The 17,277-nt window shown below is 42.5% G+C and overlaps 1 protein-coding gene across 2 annotated transcripts in view; it reads right to left on the reverse strand.

The window, feature by feature from the left end:
- The window catches only part of CDH13 (cadherin 13), a 1,011,871-nt gene that overhangs the window by 543,210 nt on the left and 451,384 nt on the right, over positions 1 to 17,277 (reverse strand). For both annotated transcript variants that reach the window (XM_070388650.1, XM_070388651.1), the window contains one exon: positions 10,108 to 10,224. In XM_070388650.1, the coding sequence (XP_070244751.1) occupies positions 10,108 to 10,224 (117 nt within the window). The remainder of the gene's footprint in view (positions 1 to 10,107; positions 10,225 to 17,277) is intronic.

The raw sequence follows: 17,277 nt of genomic DNA on the forward strand, positions 1-17,277 counted from the left end.
TTCCAGAACTGTCGCTCTTTTACCTGTGTTACCTTGAGCAAGTAACTTAATTGCTCTCAATTTCAATTTCCCCATCCGAGAAATGGTTGTTATAAGGCCTGCCCTGGACAACAAGGATAGTCATGCTTGGCTTAGATCCTGACACTCAAATGATGTTAAAGATTTCTAGCTGAATTTGAAAATTCCTCAACTCTCCTACCTCTAGGGTGATAATTTAAGCTGAAATGCCAGATCCTTTAATGTTCACAAATAATTAAATATAAATTCAGTCTGAGGCCAAATGTGCATAACAATAAAGCCCTGGGACCCTTTCACATTGAGAACTGAAAGGGTGATAAACTCAGGGCTAAAAATATTGCTTCCTCTACAGACTAAGATGCCTTTATTTGCTGGATGTATATCATGGAGGGGATTTTTGCATATATATGTATTTGGCGAAGAACCAAAACAACTCAATTATGTTTTACCATTAATTAAACTTTGCAGAAAGAGGGCAACACTTGTTAATAGTGAATATAAGCTTTTATTAGACTTAGTCAAAATAAATTAGAATTAACTCTGTTCAGTTGTGATCAGAAGTTTTGAGTTTTTGAGTAGATTTAAAATATCATTGCATATATAAGCAGATGCAGAAATACAGGCACTATCTTTGCTCACTCTTTCCCCCTCTTTCTCTCTCCTACTCCCTTTTACTCTTTCTCTTTCTACACACACACAAACACACAAACACACACACACACACTCACACAAAATCAATCAGCATCAAATCTATCACAATCTGCTAAGGATGCTTATATGACCAGACATAATGGTTGACTGCCAAGCAATTTATCTGGTAGCCTCTCTGCCACTGTGGAAAATTAAAATTTGTTGGAAACATACAGACTGATCATATAATGCTCTGTTAAGTCCTTTCTAACAACAAACCAGCTATGATCACTTAAATTAGTAACCAGTGAATACCTTAGTCAACCAGCCATAGACCTGGCTTGAATTCAAGTCAAAGAATATTTGAGTCCCTACTATGTGTTAATAGATCACTCACTATTCTTGGTAAATTACAGTTAATGTGAAGATAAAAAAAAATACAAAAGAAATTACACTGCTGCCCAAAATGTGTTGTGTCATCTAAGAGGTATAAACAAATGTGTAAAGGAGATCAAAGACAAACTTCCATGGAGGAGACTGTATCAAAAATAGGCTTTAGCCCAGCATTGCCCAACAGAAATATAACATGAACCATATAAATAAGTTAAAATTTTCTGGTAGACACATTAAAACAATAAAGAAAAAAAACATTTGAGGTTAATTTTAATTATACTAATATATCCAAAATAATTTTATTGCAATATGACATCTATATAAGGATTATTAATGAGATACTTTCCACTCTTTCGTGTGTGTGTGTACTGTTTTAACGTTCTATACTTATATTTCAATTTAGACATATTTTCAACAAAATACTTTATCTGTATCTAGATTAAAATTTACAAGATAGATTCAGTATCTTATAATCACCTATAATGGAAAATAATCTGAAAAAATATGTACATGTAACTGAATCACTTTGGTATACCCCTGAAACTAACACTGCTGCTGCTAAGTCGCTTCAGTCGTGTCCGACTCTGTGCGACCCCATAGACGGCAGCCCACCAGGCTCCCCCGTCCCTGGGATTCTCCAGGCAAGAACACTGGAATGGGTTGCCATTTCCTTTTCCAATGTATGGAAGTGAAAGTGAAAGTGAAGTCGCTCAGTCGTGTCCGACCCTTAGCACCCCATGGACTGCAGCCTACCAGGCTCCTCTGTCCATGAGATTTTCCAGGCAAGAGTACTGCAGTGAAACTAACACTGTATTGTTTTAATAAATCAATTTTGTGTGTATCTGTACGTGCGTGCTCAGTCGGTCTGACTCTTTGCAACACTATGAACTGGAGACTACCAGGCTCCTCTCTCCATGGAATTTTCCAGGCAAGAATACTGGAGTGGGTTGCCATTTCCTACTCCAGGGGATCTTCTGACCCAGGGATCAAATCCATGTCTCTTGTGTCTCCTGCTATACTTTATTAAAAAAAAAAAAAAGGAATTACAGTTGAAAAGTTGCATTCACATGAGAAGTTGTTGCAATAATTGGATCAAGTAGTAGTTTTTAAGTTCAAAATAAAATTAATTATATTTTGGAACTTCCCTGGAAGGCCAGTGGTTAAGACTCTGTGCTCCCAATACAGGGGGCACAGGTCTGATCCATCATGAGGGAGCTAAGATCCCGCATGCCTTATGGTACAGCCAAAAATAAATTAGTAAGTGGATATATAGATAAATAAATATGTTAAAATTTAATGAAGTATAAAAGTTCATCAATTGCAGCAGCAGCCCCATTGCAAGTGCTCAACACCTGCAGTTAGATGCTGTCACGCTGCCAGAGTAGACGTAGGACGTTCTGCAATGGAGAAAGTGTTCCACTCGATGTGCTGCCTTAGAGTGTAAATGGGGTGGCCATGCAGAGTGAGGATGAAGAAGGTGTGTCCCAGGAAGTGAGAAGAGTTCAGTCCTGGAAATTGGAAAGAGGTATGTACAACTGGGGTCGCTGAATATAGAAATCACTTCTGCAGCTCATCTCACCAAGAAATTTTCAGCACTGAGGCTTTGGGCATTGCCAATATTAAAGGATGCTTATATGACCTGACATAATGGTTGACTGCCAAGCAATTTATCTGCTGGCTTCTCTGCCACTGTGGAAAATTAAAATTTGTTGGAAACATACAGACTGGCTATATAATGCTCTGTTAACTCCTTTCTAACAAGAAACCAGCTATGATCACTTAAATTATAATTAAAACATATCACCAATATTAAAATTTCTCTCCTATACAACAAAGCTAGCAGAGGTGATGGAATTCCAGTTGAGCTATTTCAAATCCTAAAAGATAATGCTGTGAAAGTGCTGCCCTCAATATGCCAGCAAATTTGGAAAACTCAGCAGTGGCCACAGGACTGGAAAAGGTGTTTTCATTCCAATCCCAAAGAAAGAAAATGCCAAGGAATGCTCAAACTACCACAAAATTGCACTCATCTCATATCCTGGCAAAGTAATGCTCAAAATTCTCCAAGCCAGGCTTCAACAGTACATGAACCATGAACTTCCAGATATTCAAAATGGATTTAGAAAAGGCAGAGGAACCAGAGATCAAATTGCCAACATCTGCTGGATCATAGAAAAAGCAAGAGAGTTCCAGAAAAATGTCTGCTTTATTGACTACACCAAAGCCTTTGAGTGTGTGGACCACACCAAAATATGGAAAATTCTTAAAGAGATGGGATTACCATCTCTGAGAAATCTGCCTCCTGAGAAATCTGTAAACGGGTCAAGAAGCAACAGTTAGAATTGGACATGGAACAACAGACTGGTTCCAAATCGGGAAAGGAGTATGTCAAGGCTGTATATTGTACCCAGCGTATTTAACTTACATGCAGAGTATATCATACAAAATGCCAGGCTGGATGAAGCCAAGCTGGAATCAAGATTGCCGGGAGAAACATCAATAACTTTAGATATGCAGATGACACCACCCTTATGGCAGAAAGTGAAGAAAAACTAAAGACTCTTGATGAAAGTGAAAGAGGAGAGTGAAAAAGTTGGCTTAAAACTCAACATTCAGAAAACTAAGATCGTGGCATCTGGTCCCATCACTTCATGGGAATAGATGGGGAAACAATGGAAACAGTGACAGACTTTATTTTTTTGGACTCCAAAATCACTACAGATGGTGACTGCAGCCATGAAATTAAAAGATGCTTGCTCCTTGGAAGAAAAGCTATGACCAACCTAAGAAAGCATATTAAAAAGCAGAGATATTACTTTGCCAACAAAGGTCTGTCTAGTTAAAGCTATGGTTTTTCCTGTAGTCATGTATGGATGTGAGAGTTGGACTATAAAGAAAGCTGACTGCCGAAGGATTAATGCCTTTGAACTGTGGTGTTGGAGAAGACTCTTGAGAGTCCCTTGGACTGCAAGGAGATCCAACCAGTCAATCCTAAAGGAAATCAGTCTTGAATATTCATTGAAAGGACTGATGATGAAACTGAAACTTCAATACTTTGGCCACCTAATGTGAAGAACTGACTCATTTGAAAAGACCCTGATGCTGGGAAAGATTGAAGGTGGGAGGGGAAGGGGACAACAGAGGATGAGATGGTTGGATGGCATCACCAAATTGATGGACACGAGTTTGAGTAATCTTTGGGAGTTGATGGACAGGGAAGCCTGGTGTGCTGCAGTCCATGGGGTCGCAAAGAGTTGGACACAACTGAGCGACTGAATTGAACTGATACAAAAATCAATAAAAACTTTTAGTTACTGAATAAAACTGCTACTTGTTTTAAAATGGGGAAATTAAACAGATGTAAATTTCTAAGATGAGATATTAGTTAGACTTGAATAAAAGATGTGAAATGATGGATTTTAAAAGGCGGGTGGTGATTATATAAAACAAATCAGGCCATGGGATGGAGCAAAACATCCTAAATCTACATGTTAGTAAGAAGATGAGCTGGAGCAGGGCTCAATGAAGACAGGTCTAATTATCAGCATTCTGGTCCAACTGCTAGGGATGCAACTTGACACCCATGAGTTCTCAAAGTGCTGCAAAGACTATTAAATTGAGTGAAACAAATTCAATTCCAAGACTGTAAGACTCCTTGGCACCTTTTTGCACAGGTGGGCATAAGAGAGTACCTGGATGTGGGGGGACTGCTAACCAACCACACATCCAGAACTATGAGAAATATTTAGGAGCTGCTGTAAATTGTCCTCATGTGTGACTTAAACATTCATGACACAATCAAAGCAGGGTCCTGGTTGAGTGGTTTTCATCATTTGGTCTAATGATCTATGTTGATTCCCTTTACGAAGAGCACATGGTCCCATTACATATTTCTTCCATCATGGGTTAAAGATGTCCTTCTAAAGGCCCATTCTACCAATTTATAGGGGATATAAAAAAAGGATTTTCAGTAAAATGTACTTTCATTGGTTTTGATGAAAAGGGTTTGTGATGAAAGTAGAATCTCTAATAAGCATTTCATAAATGACTTGTCTTTCAAACTTAATATAAAGCAGAATAAAATACGTCTCCCAAAGAACTCCTTGCTGCCTCGCAGATTTAAAGTCCCCTGCTCTCAATCAATCGGGCCCAAGAACTCAAAAATCTCTAGAGACGCAATCAAATATTTATCAGGGAAAATTGGTAAAACTGAGAACTTATTTATGGCCCAAATTTTGAAACAGTCACACAATAAAGGGGGAGGGAAAAAAAGCATATGTTGGGAACTACATATTTCTCTCCAGGACATATACTCTCAGATTCCCCTTGCTGTCTAGACTTCAAAAATGGGAAGGGACTCACAGGCTTGAGAAAGTATATTCACAACCAGGATTTTCACCCTTGTTTTCCCACAAACATTGGGAGTTATGATGGAAAATAAGCCCCCACATTTTAATAATTTAGCTAAATTATCAACTAATTAATGATTTGGCAGGTAGATAAAAACGTGCATATTTCAAAACTTTGCCTAATACTTACAGCTGCCTGCATACCCTTTCTGTAAATACAATGCTACATGGCCCAGCCTCCAGCTGTGAAAAATCTGCCACAGGGGGCTAATTTGCTGCAGCACCTTACTTTCATTATTACCCTTTAAAGAAATTTTTTAAAGAAAATTTCTTTAAAGAAATTCAGACCGTGATTAAAATATGACAAAAAAGAAAGCAGAGAGACATCTCTTTGGTCTCCATTCATTCTCTTGAATTGTAACACCAGTACTTTTGTGTCAATATGCCAGCTCTTGTTCCTTTTGTAATAATTTATATTTAGTTAAACTTAATGTTTCCCAACACTATAGTATGACATTTCCAAACACATAGAAAGTTGAAAGACGTTCGCAGTGATCAACTGTGCTCCTCGCCTGGAGTCCACCGTTAACATTTCCCTCTACTTGCTTTGTCGTATATCTATCTATTGACCCAGCCCTCTAATCATCTCATTTTCTGGTACATTTCAAGGAATTAAGGTTAGTTTTAATGATATTTTAAAGAAAGTAATTCTCAGCAAGGGTATGATTGCACTGAGTAGCCGTGAGCTCACTGGTTAAGAGCATAGACTGTGAAATGTCCAAGAGCTGGCACAGAGCCTGCCTCTGCCATTAAGTGTGTGACTGTGGACAGGTCATCCTTCAGGGTGCCAAATGAGCAAGCTCCAGGAGTTGGTGATGGACAGGGAAGCCTGACATGCTGCAGTCCATGGGGTCGCACAGAGTCGGACACGACTGAGTGACTGAAGTGACTGAATCTCAGACAGGTCACAGCATATTCAGAGCCTCGTTTGGCACCTTGGAGGATGACCCTCATGTTTTTGTTTTTGTTTTTTTTTTTAATGAAAATTCAACACAATAGATGAAAAGTGATTACACTCTACTGTGACAAAGAATTTGTGATGACTTTTTTCTACTCATCTCTAATCCTGTGAGATCAAGGACTCTGTTTCATTTGCCATTACATTAGCAGCCTTGTGCACAGTGCCTTGTAAATAGCAGATGTGGAATATAGACCTGTTGATATGAATTGGGTTGAATTTTAGAGGTTTTAACTCCTGGTATGTAGCAAGTACTCATTAGTGGAGAGGGGCAAGTGCAGTGGCTTCAGAGGCATGGGGCATAAGAAAGTTAGTTGAGAAATGAGCTGGAATCAGGGGACGAGACAAAGACAGAGAAAACCTAGCCTGCAAAGCAGAAGCGTTTACGGCAAGTTCAGTGATGGAGCAGAATTCATCAGTGCCCAGTCCTCGTCCCTTGGACGGCACCTTGGACCCCACCTCTTCAGTGCACGCCAGCGGACTTCCAGCTGCTGCGATGCCTAAAGGCTCTCCTCCAGGTTTCAGAAGCCCATTGGCGCAGGGCACAGGGCACAGCGGAGGTGCTGAGGGATTTACACCTCTGGGAGCAGCCCTCAACCAGACTGATAGGGTTGGTATATAAATACCCAGCTGCCTCCCTCACAGCCAGGATGACCCTGAGAGTGTGCTTGACATGGTTTCCTAGCCTTTCTCCATGGGACTACAGTCCAGTCCACCATAGAGGCAAACAGGCCTCTCCATGGGCTGCTCTCAATCGCCCGCCTTCCCTCACCCGCTTCACTCCTGCACTCCCTTATCTGTATTGCTGCCGTTGTTGCTGTTTAGTCGCTAAGTCGCGTCCAACTTCTGCAACCCCAAGGATGGTAGCCTGCCAGGTCCTCTGTCCATGGGATTTCCCAGGCAAGAATACCAGGGTGGGTCGCCATGTATTTCTCCAGGGGATCTTCCCAATCCAGGGATCAAACCCATGTTTCCTGCTTGGCAGGTGGATTCTCTTACCGTTGAGCCACCTGGGAGGTTATTACCAGTATTACTGGTACAGAAAAGACTTGCATTTGAATTCTTGTCTGAGGGAACCCAGAGTAAGACAACTGTCTTTATACTTTATGCCCACAGAATCTCTTCTTCATATGGCATTCTACACTAAAATCTGATATATTGTATTTATAAAGTTAGAGCTGCCTGACTTGCAGAGTTTGGGTAGATGGGAGCGGTGATGTGTGGAGGCCAGAGCCTAGCCTCTCCCGTCTCCTTCCCCTTCTCCCAGCCTGCCCAGTATTTGTGAAGACTCCCACACCCTCCCACAGTTCGACAGAGCCTTGCTCATCAGCTGTTGGTGGAACTGATTAGGATATGATACAAGATACAAAGAAAAGACTAAGAGGAATGAATAAAAACAAGCAGACACAGAGAAAAATACGTTCTTTCAAAGGCCTAAGAAGCGTGGACAAACACATAATTTTTGCAAGGCAGTGCAGTTATTGTGTAAAAGCCATCTGGAGGTTTGGGAGGCTTTCACACCATTACGGTGTTCCTAGACTACGGCACTTGGAAAAGCTGTTGTTTGTAGAGAATCCAGGTTGAAAGCCCACGTGGGCAGAAACATAGGGGCTGAGGAGAGACGTCTGTGGCTAGAAAAACAAATAGTGTTTTGAGGCTGTAATAAGTAAGAAACCATGCAGAAGAATGTCCTTAGCTACATACTTATTGATCTCAAAGAAAGGGTCTTGTGAAAACTCCCTAAATATACTCAGAAGGATTAATGTATGGGGTTGAAGCTTTAGGATGGCCACAAAAAATTTATTGTCTAAAGCTGGACAGGTTTAAGGGGATAGGTGGTGTTAGTAATAATTGTGCCAGAACAACCACGTTTTCAGACAACTGAGATGTGAAAATCCACCTTGTAAACTACTTAATGCTATAATAAACTAACTGAAATCCCACTACTGAAAGTATTACAGTATAGTGGTAGGCAGAGGAGGAGAAAGGGTTTTAGACTGGACCTCTATAAACCTGAGTGTGCATAACTGAATCACTTGGAAGGCAAGAAAAAAAACAGGTTTCTGGCTCCATCCCAAGAGTTTCCGGTTCCATGGTGCTGTGGCGGGATGGAGAAAATGCACGTTGAGCAAGTGGCCAGGTGATGCTGAGTTGCGGTCCACAGCTCTTGAAGCAGGACTGGTTTAGCCTTCAAGAGCTACGGCCCAGAAGCACCAGCAGCACCTGGCTGCTCGCTCGACGTGCCTGCTCTCCCATCCCGCCACAGCACGGGCTGAAAATACTAAGTGTACATGAAGAAAACCTACAGAACGAAGGTGAAACTTGTGTCTCAAACTTTCTGGGGGCAGAAACTTGAAGATTTGAGGACTCTGGCCCCTTGGCTTCAGGGAAATCTCACAAAGGCCACCACAGAAGCTTGTGCTGCCCAGAGGGTCAGCGCTCACCAGCCCTATCACTCTCCGCTTGCAACGGCTCTGCTTCCCTTTGCATCATATCCTGGAAACCTGGCAAGATTTTGCTTAAAGAAATATTTGGCACAGTGATAGTTCAAATCATAAGCATGGTTATTATCAGGATATTGAATTATTCATGCTTCTAGTTTACAATAGAAATAGATTTCTAATAATTCAAGTCACCCCAACTTCTTGCGTAGGTCACTATAAAACCTTCTTCTTGGCTGTTTCTTTGTGTCCACTCCTCCCTACGTTTCTTTGTGTCCACTCCTCCCTACATCCTGCTCCCACAGATCATTCCGTACAAGGCAGCCAGAGGGATCAAACATACAGATGCACGCATATCTAGGAGAGCTTCCAGTGGTTTCCAGCTGCAGGCACAATGAAAACCCTACTCGTGAGCATAATCTCCAAGGCCCACGTGCCAGGCCAGCTTCTCTGACTTCAACATGTATGACTCGTCTCCTTGCTTACTACATTGCAGCCAACCAGACATATCTTCTCAGATACACCTCCTTCTTTCCCACCTCCATATCACTTTTTTTCAACAAATAGATAAACAATCCAATAGCACCAGCCACTCAGATCATCCACTCGACTAACCACCACTGTTCCAATTCCAAGGTCCCTGAAAAACATGAACTGGTTAAAATTCGATTCTCCGTGTCGGTTTTCCTGAGGGGAGAGGGTGTGTTGACCAGGCAACATCAGTATTTCTGCCTATTTAGCAGTAAATATTTCTTCATGGAAAAGTGGTTGCTCTGATTCATTCAGTGGTGCTTGCTAGATCTGGTTAGTGTGGTTTAATTGCTTTGATGTGATTTTGTTTTTAGAGAGTTGCCCCAAGGGTGTTCCTGGACCTACACATTTGAAAACTAGGATCCAAATAAAATGACACATATCATCATACTGCTATACTAAGGGGACTTATCTGGCTCATGGCCTGGACATTGTACACAAAAGCAGTGAGTCTATTTCTTAACCAATGACACCCTCATGTCACAACTATTGCATCTTTATCTACCATGTTGATCTTCAAATCATGACATTCAAAGGTGTTACTTTTTAAAAAAAAATCCCTTTTTCATGACCTTTTGACATTCTTTTCTTGGCAAAACCCTTTGGCCTCTGACTATAGAGGAACTGAGGCCAATTCCTCCTGGTTGTTAAGCCAGAGTCAGTTTGCCTCGTGTATGCTCATCTCATAATAAAAACATGCTTTGGCATTTGTCTTTGTCTGACTTACCTTGCCAACATCTCTTGGGAAAGGTTGTCTCTGATTCTCTGGAATTAAAATGGGAGATACCACAATGGACCTCTTTTGTCTTGGGACAGGAGAAGTTCTTGCAAATTTAAATATATCCTAAAAGAGAAAAAACAAATCAATTGACTAAAATCCCCCACAGAGAAGATGTATCAGTCTGCTCTGAGATATGGCTCCTTTGTTGTGAAAGCATACAGCTGTTTGGACATTGTTAATTTTATTCTATCAAACCTCATTAGAGTTAGCAAGTACATCATTAGAATTATACTAAAGCTGACATTGTGATTCACAATAACTATCATTAAGCTATTTAATCCCATCTTCTGAATCATTCTATTCACAATGTCAGTCTTGATTTATATATACTTCAGTGCTGTGTGGAGAAGGCAATGGCACCCCACTCCAGAACTCTTCCCTGGAGAATCCCATGGACAGAGGAGCCTGGTAGGCTGCAGTCCATGGGGTCTCGAAGAGTCGGACACGACTTAGCGACTTCACTTTCACTTTTCACTTTCATGCATTGGAGAAGGAAATGGCAACCCACTCCAGTGTTCTTGCCTGGAGAATCCCAGGGACGGGAAGCCTGGTGGGCTGCCGTCTATGGGGTCGCACAGAGTTGGACACGACTGAAGCGACTTAGCAGCAGCAGCAGCAGTGCTGTGTATTCCCTTTCTTAACCTGCCAAGTGAGGAGATTACTTGCTTGGTCACTAACCCACCGAACTTTTGCTGGATACGAAAGTGACTCTTCTCACGGCGAACTGTGTGGTCCTCGCATTCACAATTGAAAAGGAAGGAAGAACGATCTCAACATCCAAACTATGTCTGGCATTATGGAGAATCTTAGTCAATGTTCTTTCAAAGGCCATTTGTTTTTATTAGTGGGTCTACTTCTGGAACTCACGCCCCACACAGTATGTCCCGAATTTCAATCACTGGAACAATACTGTGAGGATTTCTGGCCTATCTGTAACTCACCTTTTAAATTAAATAAACGGCTGCAAAAAAGGAACCTGTGTCATTATTTTAAATACACTACTCGTGTGGCTTCTCATAAAAAATAGGAAAACATAAAAATAAACATTGAGACCAATGATGTTATAAAATTTGAGCTGGAAACTTAGGTGGGTGTAAAGCTTCCTCTTATTGAAAGAGAGATAAGAAAAGGCTAGATGGGTGTTATAGGGCTATAACTAAAAGTAAGCATCTGAGTTAGTACCAAAAGTAAGCACCTCAAACTTCGTATAGTAGTTTCTATGAAAATCGTGTGGCAAATGATATTTAAATATCATCACTGACCCATGCTCCATAAAATGTGTGTGCATCTACATGTATATATCATATGACAGTGATATATATACACATAAGTATACACACACACATGTGTAATCGTTTTAAAGGAAACTCTATATAAGAAAAGTCAAATAGGAAACAAGACCAGCAAAAGCTATGAAAGCTTCTATAAAGTCTTTCTCTTGATTTTGTTTGGAGTATAAACTGATGTTATTCTTACAGAAAGTAATCAGGCAGTATTTATTTATCAAGAACCTTACAAATGTACATATCCCCTCACGTTATACTCTATACACTCTATCTACTCTCTGATTTCACTCCTAGGAATACATCCAAATGCTAAATTCAAAAGAGGAAAAATAACAAACTGAAAGCAGGAAGATGTTTAGTGAGACGTTTATAAAGAGCAAAAATGGCAAACCGCCTGAATGCTCACTTTCAGGACAGGGTTAAATTTGGGTCCATCGGCAGGAGACACTCCTAGGTGGTCACCGTTAGGCAGTTGTGAAGACATGTGCTAACCACTGTGATCGTCATTTGATTGCTTCCACAATCACAACCACAAACCACTCTCATAACAACAGTCTGTTAAATATGTGTTGGAACGTGTGCTAGCACTTTACATGTGACTTTGCTGATATTTGTAATAAACTTCTCAAGTAACTCTTAGTCCTCCCTAACCAATGAGGAATGTCAAGTTCCAAGAGGTTATATAAATTGCTCCAATTCACCTAGCCAGCAGATAGAATATGTAAGTAACATGTGTAGGAAAATATAGAATACCGAATTGGTTGCCCTCTAATTTATATAAGCTATACTGAACATAGAAGAATGATATTCAAAACCTCAGTGAATAAGTCCAAATAAAAGACTGCTTGATTTCTAAGATGATCAAAGACTCAATATACAAGCAAAGACAGAAAACTGGAACATGCGTACATAAAAGACAGCAAAAAGACTCAGAAGGGTTAAAACAACAAAAACCTAACTGACACACCAACTAACTAACTAAATAATCCAATCCAATCATGCAGAAAACAGCAGAGAAGAAAGAGAACGGGACACTGAGAAGACAAGGAACAACAAACCGGATTATATTCATAAAACATTGATATATAACACCTATAAAGATTCTGTTGGCTTATTAGGGAATAGGCAAAGAACAGGAAACATGTAAAATAATGCAAAATATGTGCAATATGTGACTCTTATTTACAATAAAAAATCTTGAGGTTCATATGAAAGAAAGCCTAGGAAAGCAGTTGGAAAAGATTTAAAGTCTCATGCAAATGTAGGGGATTAGTGATTCTGCTCTATAATAGAGCAAAAGTAAGTTTCCATTATGACAATATGTGAAAATGTATCTAAAGTAATGAAAAGCATACTCACTGTCAGCAACAAACCTTCCCTTGTTTACCATAAAGAACTCATTTGTGTTTGTGAGCCTGTGAATGGGTGGTACTTTTGTCCCGCTGGGTGACCAGAGTGGTCCAGTTCCTAAGTCCCCATTCCTACCTCTGGTGTCCTCCCAGCCCACCAGCTACTGAAGCCCACAGCTGCCAGTCCATTTCCTCAACTCTCACATCCTTGAAGCTTGGTAGTAATAATGGTGTGGACCCCTGGGCCTAAAGTGCCTTTGAAGAGAAGCAGGAGGCTCTGAGTCTCAGGTTAGGAAACAGCTTCTGGAAGGGAGGGATGGGGGAGTGACCCACTGATTATAGAGAAGCGTCCATGTGCGCTGGACTTTCTGAGCCCACCGTGGTACGCAGAGCATCCTTTTTCTTCCAACTCTTAACTTATTTGCCTTACAATGGCAGGGACTGCAACAACAAAACAAAACTGGTCCACGACTGTGGTTTCACCTCTGTCTTTCTGATTTATGCATTTATCTATCTGTCATTGTTTGTGATTTATGCATATATCTATTAACTATGTGTTTGTCAACAAATGTTCACCCTTGGTCAGGTCTGTGCTAATGAGATTTTGTCTGTGTGCTCTGAAGCCAAGTGATTCTCTGTGACTGGGACCATGGAGGAGCCATAGCATCTGATTTGACTGACAATCCAGATACCATCGGAGAAGGCAATGGCACCCCACTCCAGTACTCTTGCCTGGAAAATCCCATGGACGGAGGAGCCTGGTAGGCTGCAGTCTATGAGGTTGCTAAGAGTTGGACAAGACTGAGCGACTTCACTTTGACTTTTCACTTTCATGCATTGGAGAAGGAAATGGCAACCCACTCCAGTGCTCTTGCCTGGAGAATCCCAGGGACGGGGAGCCTGGTGGGCTGCTGTCTATGGGGTCACACAGAGTCGGACACGACTGAAGCAACTTAGCAGCAGCAGCAGCAGCAAGATACCACGGGCATATCTAGACTTGTGTGTGTTTGTATTTGTCAATCCATTGTATGAAGCCTTTGAATGCACCACGATGTGACCATAACCTCAAGGAAAGACAAGATAGAAGCAGTGAAGTTTAAAAGTATGTGACTAATTCAAGAGATGCTTATGGAAGAAGAGACAGAGGCGTGGGAAAGAAGAGAACACTAGGGTAAAGAAGAGGCTGTTGTAACTCCCTGTCTTCTGGTGCTGCCATTGCCAAGTGAAGAGCAAAACACTGCCTGCTATATCAGGAAACAAAGGATCTAGCCAGCATATCGCAGTCACTTGGATGCACAGCATGAGTAAAACTCAGGGTGAGAAAACGCAGGACACGGGTCCCCAGTGGCTGAGGCGCATTTCAAAGGGATGATTTCAGTAAGCCCACTTCTATGCATGTTCTCATACATAGAAAAGCACTAAATTCCTCAACTCGAGATGTCTAGTTTTCTTTTATTAACAGCAACCTTTTGTTCTAGCTATCTGGTGCTGTTGCAAAAACTCCTCTATATCCTGGCTTCCCTCCGAACAGTTTTCTCAGCCTTTACATGAGATGCTGTCTCCTGGGCTTGAAGTCCTAAGAATATCCACCATACAAAGCATACCTCTCCACTTTTGGGCTGTGCCTCGTTTTTTATGTCAGCCAACACAAGATAGAGGATAAAGGGGGAAAAGGCAGCTCTGGGCACAGATGCTGGGTACTGGTGACTTGTTGACTTTGAGGGTACCCAACATAGATTCCTAGAGGCTGTATAAACATCAACAGTTGCATTCAGGAGGGAAGGATGAATGAGGACGAGAAATGCCACAGTCGCTCACGAACGAGAGTGGTTAGATGTGAAGGAGAAGCTGACACTCTCCAGATCATGTGGAGAGGGAAAAGGGAGGCACTCGATCATCCAGCGGGTCTCTAAAAGGCCAGCAAAGGCCACAGAAAGGCTAGTTGGAAAAAGAGGGAGTGCAAGGCCGTGTTACACAATGCAGACCTCCCCTCCAACAGGCTGAATACTGTAAGAGGGCTGCTGGGTTTGAGGATGAGCAGGTAACTGATGACTTTAGGAGGAGCAACTTTTAACAGTGTTAAACTGGGTCCAGTGTCAGAGGAAGCAAGGATTTTGGTATGGATGGAAAGGAAAGAAACGGGAAGAAGTTGGCCAGTACAAGGGAAGACCAGGAAGTGTGCTGGACTGAGAGGAAGGCAGCCACAGCGCTGGGCGCATGAAGACACAGGACGGAGGTGACCCCAGGGGGAGGCGCATGCCCGAGGGAGGAGGGAAGTGAGCGCGTCAGGAGCGAAATCAGCCTCAGGGGGGTTAAGGGGGGTTTCTCATCTGTAAACGAGTATAATGCGCCTGTGTTCTTGGTTATCAGGATGAAATGAGAAACGGCACTCGGAGGTGGTCTGCACTCTCTAAAGAACAACACAATGTGAAGGATGGTCTTATTCATGCTGGACTGTGGAGGTGAGGAGGTGGAGAGAGGCGCTCAGCACCTTTTAGGTGTGAGTAAGTCAGCTGCGTGTGGCCTTGTGCCAGACCTTAAAGAGACACTTGCAGACATGCAGCCACTTCCAGATTTCCAGACCACCAGGCACACGCACACTGACATCAAAGTTCGCTTTCCCCAAACACAAACACTCATGCACATGTTCACACACATTCAGAATCCATCAGACAGTGTCATACACACACACACACACACACACACACACACGGGCATACAAAGGAAAGTGAGAGACTAGCCATGTGCCTCCTATGGGACCCTCCCTATAACCCTGCAGTCAGTGACCAACGATCCGTCCGGTCTTTGAGCCTGGAATGGCTGGAGGCCTACAGCAGCCTCGTCCAATCTTGTGTAAGTCAAAGGGGCAGAGCTGTGTCCTCGGGGAGGCTCCCTCATGTTACCTTCTATTACAGGGGATTGTCACCCTGACATAAACATCCTTTGTCTCCCATGGGCTGATCCAGGCCTGTGTCTCTCTGTCGTAGGGCATTAGGTAGGGTTTACAGTCTCATTTGCTTCCCTCCCTACTTCTCCATTTCGGGAGAAACTGGCAGTGCATTAAAAGCAAGTTTCATGCTACCTGGGAGCATCACATCACACAGTCCCAAAGAGCACCTTGGAAATAAAGGGGAGGTCCCCACAACTGTGATGGACAGGGGAGGGGCCAGGGAACAGAGGGGAAGGTGGAGGCCAAGGGAAGAAGGTTGAAGAATTAACAAGGGGAGGAAGAGTAGATTTATATTCATTCATTTCCTCAAAAACTCTCTATGGATCCCTTGCTTCCCTTGTAGGAGTAATTCTCGGCATCTGGGATAGTGCAGTGCAGGAGAGAGAGAAGTTCTTTGCCCTCGTGCCCTCTCATTCTGGAGGGAGGAGACAGACAGTGAGCACAGTCCAGGAGGACAGACAGGCAGAAAGGGCTGAGTGTACAGAGGCATGGAGCTGACGGTCTAGTGGGGAAGGGGCCACTGGGAAGGTGGCCTTGCAGGATGAAGGAAGGAAGATGCTATGTGGGCACAGGGACTGCCAGTAGCAGGAACAGATGCTGGCACTTGTGAGCTGCAGGGAGGCAGCCCATGGCCTGGGGGAGCAGAGGAGACAGGCCAAGGAGCTGGTAAAGGGAATCCGGATCCTGGATGGCCAGCTATGCAGACAATTGAGCGGACTGAGGCTTTAACTCTGCACGAAACATGAGTCATGCGAAGGTGTTTTTATTTGTTTATGTGGGAAGGATTTAAGCTGGAGAATGACATGAGCCCACTTACAATTAAAATAGACACACACATATTTCATGCTGGCTTCTATGTGAGAAACAGGTTTTAAGGGATAAAGTAAAGAAATGTTTGTTTGTTGAATTTCTTTCTTTTTCGAACGTCTTCACAGCATAATGAAATTCCCCCTAAAATGCAAATCTGAGCTTTAATTTGGGGAAAGGAGAGTCAGGTTCAACTCTACCTGGCTGGAACCCCTCTGCCTCCTTCCTCCCCACAATATGTTTAATATATTAATATTATCCGAGTACAATTTACATACGTTTACAGTCACCCATCATAAGGGTGCAATGCAATAATTATCAGGAAGTTTACAAAGTTGTGCAATCATCACAAACTAATTTTAGAACACTTCCATCAGCCTTCTCCCGTATGCTCACTCACTCCCCTGTTCTGCGTCCCAGCTGCTGGCAACCAGTGAATCTACTTTCTGTCTGTATACGTTTGCTTCTCAGGACATTTCATACAAGGGAATCACGGTGTGTTTTCACGGACTCCATTTCCATTTCTTTTTTTTTTTTAATTTTATTTTATTTTTAAACTTTACAATTCCATTTCTAACTGATGTGAAGATCGTGCGGCAGGAAGGGACGCCGTTTTGGTAAGTCATATGTAGAACCCATTCCCTGGCCTCCGGTGCGAGCACGCCCACAAGCATCTCGACTCCCGCCGGCCCCAGGCTGGCTGAGCCTCCCTGTAACTGCGTCC

The sequence above is a fragment of the Bos mutus genome, chromosome 18, assembly GCF_027580195.1.
Source record: "Bos mutus isolate GX-2022 chromosome 18, NWIPB_WYAK_1.1, whole genome shotgun sequence".
NCBI classification, from domain to species: domain Eukaryota; kingdom Metazoa; phylum Chordata; class Mammalia; order Artiodactyla; family Bovidae; genus Bos; species Bos mutus.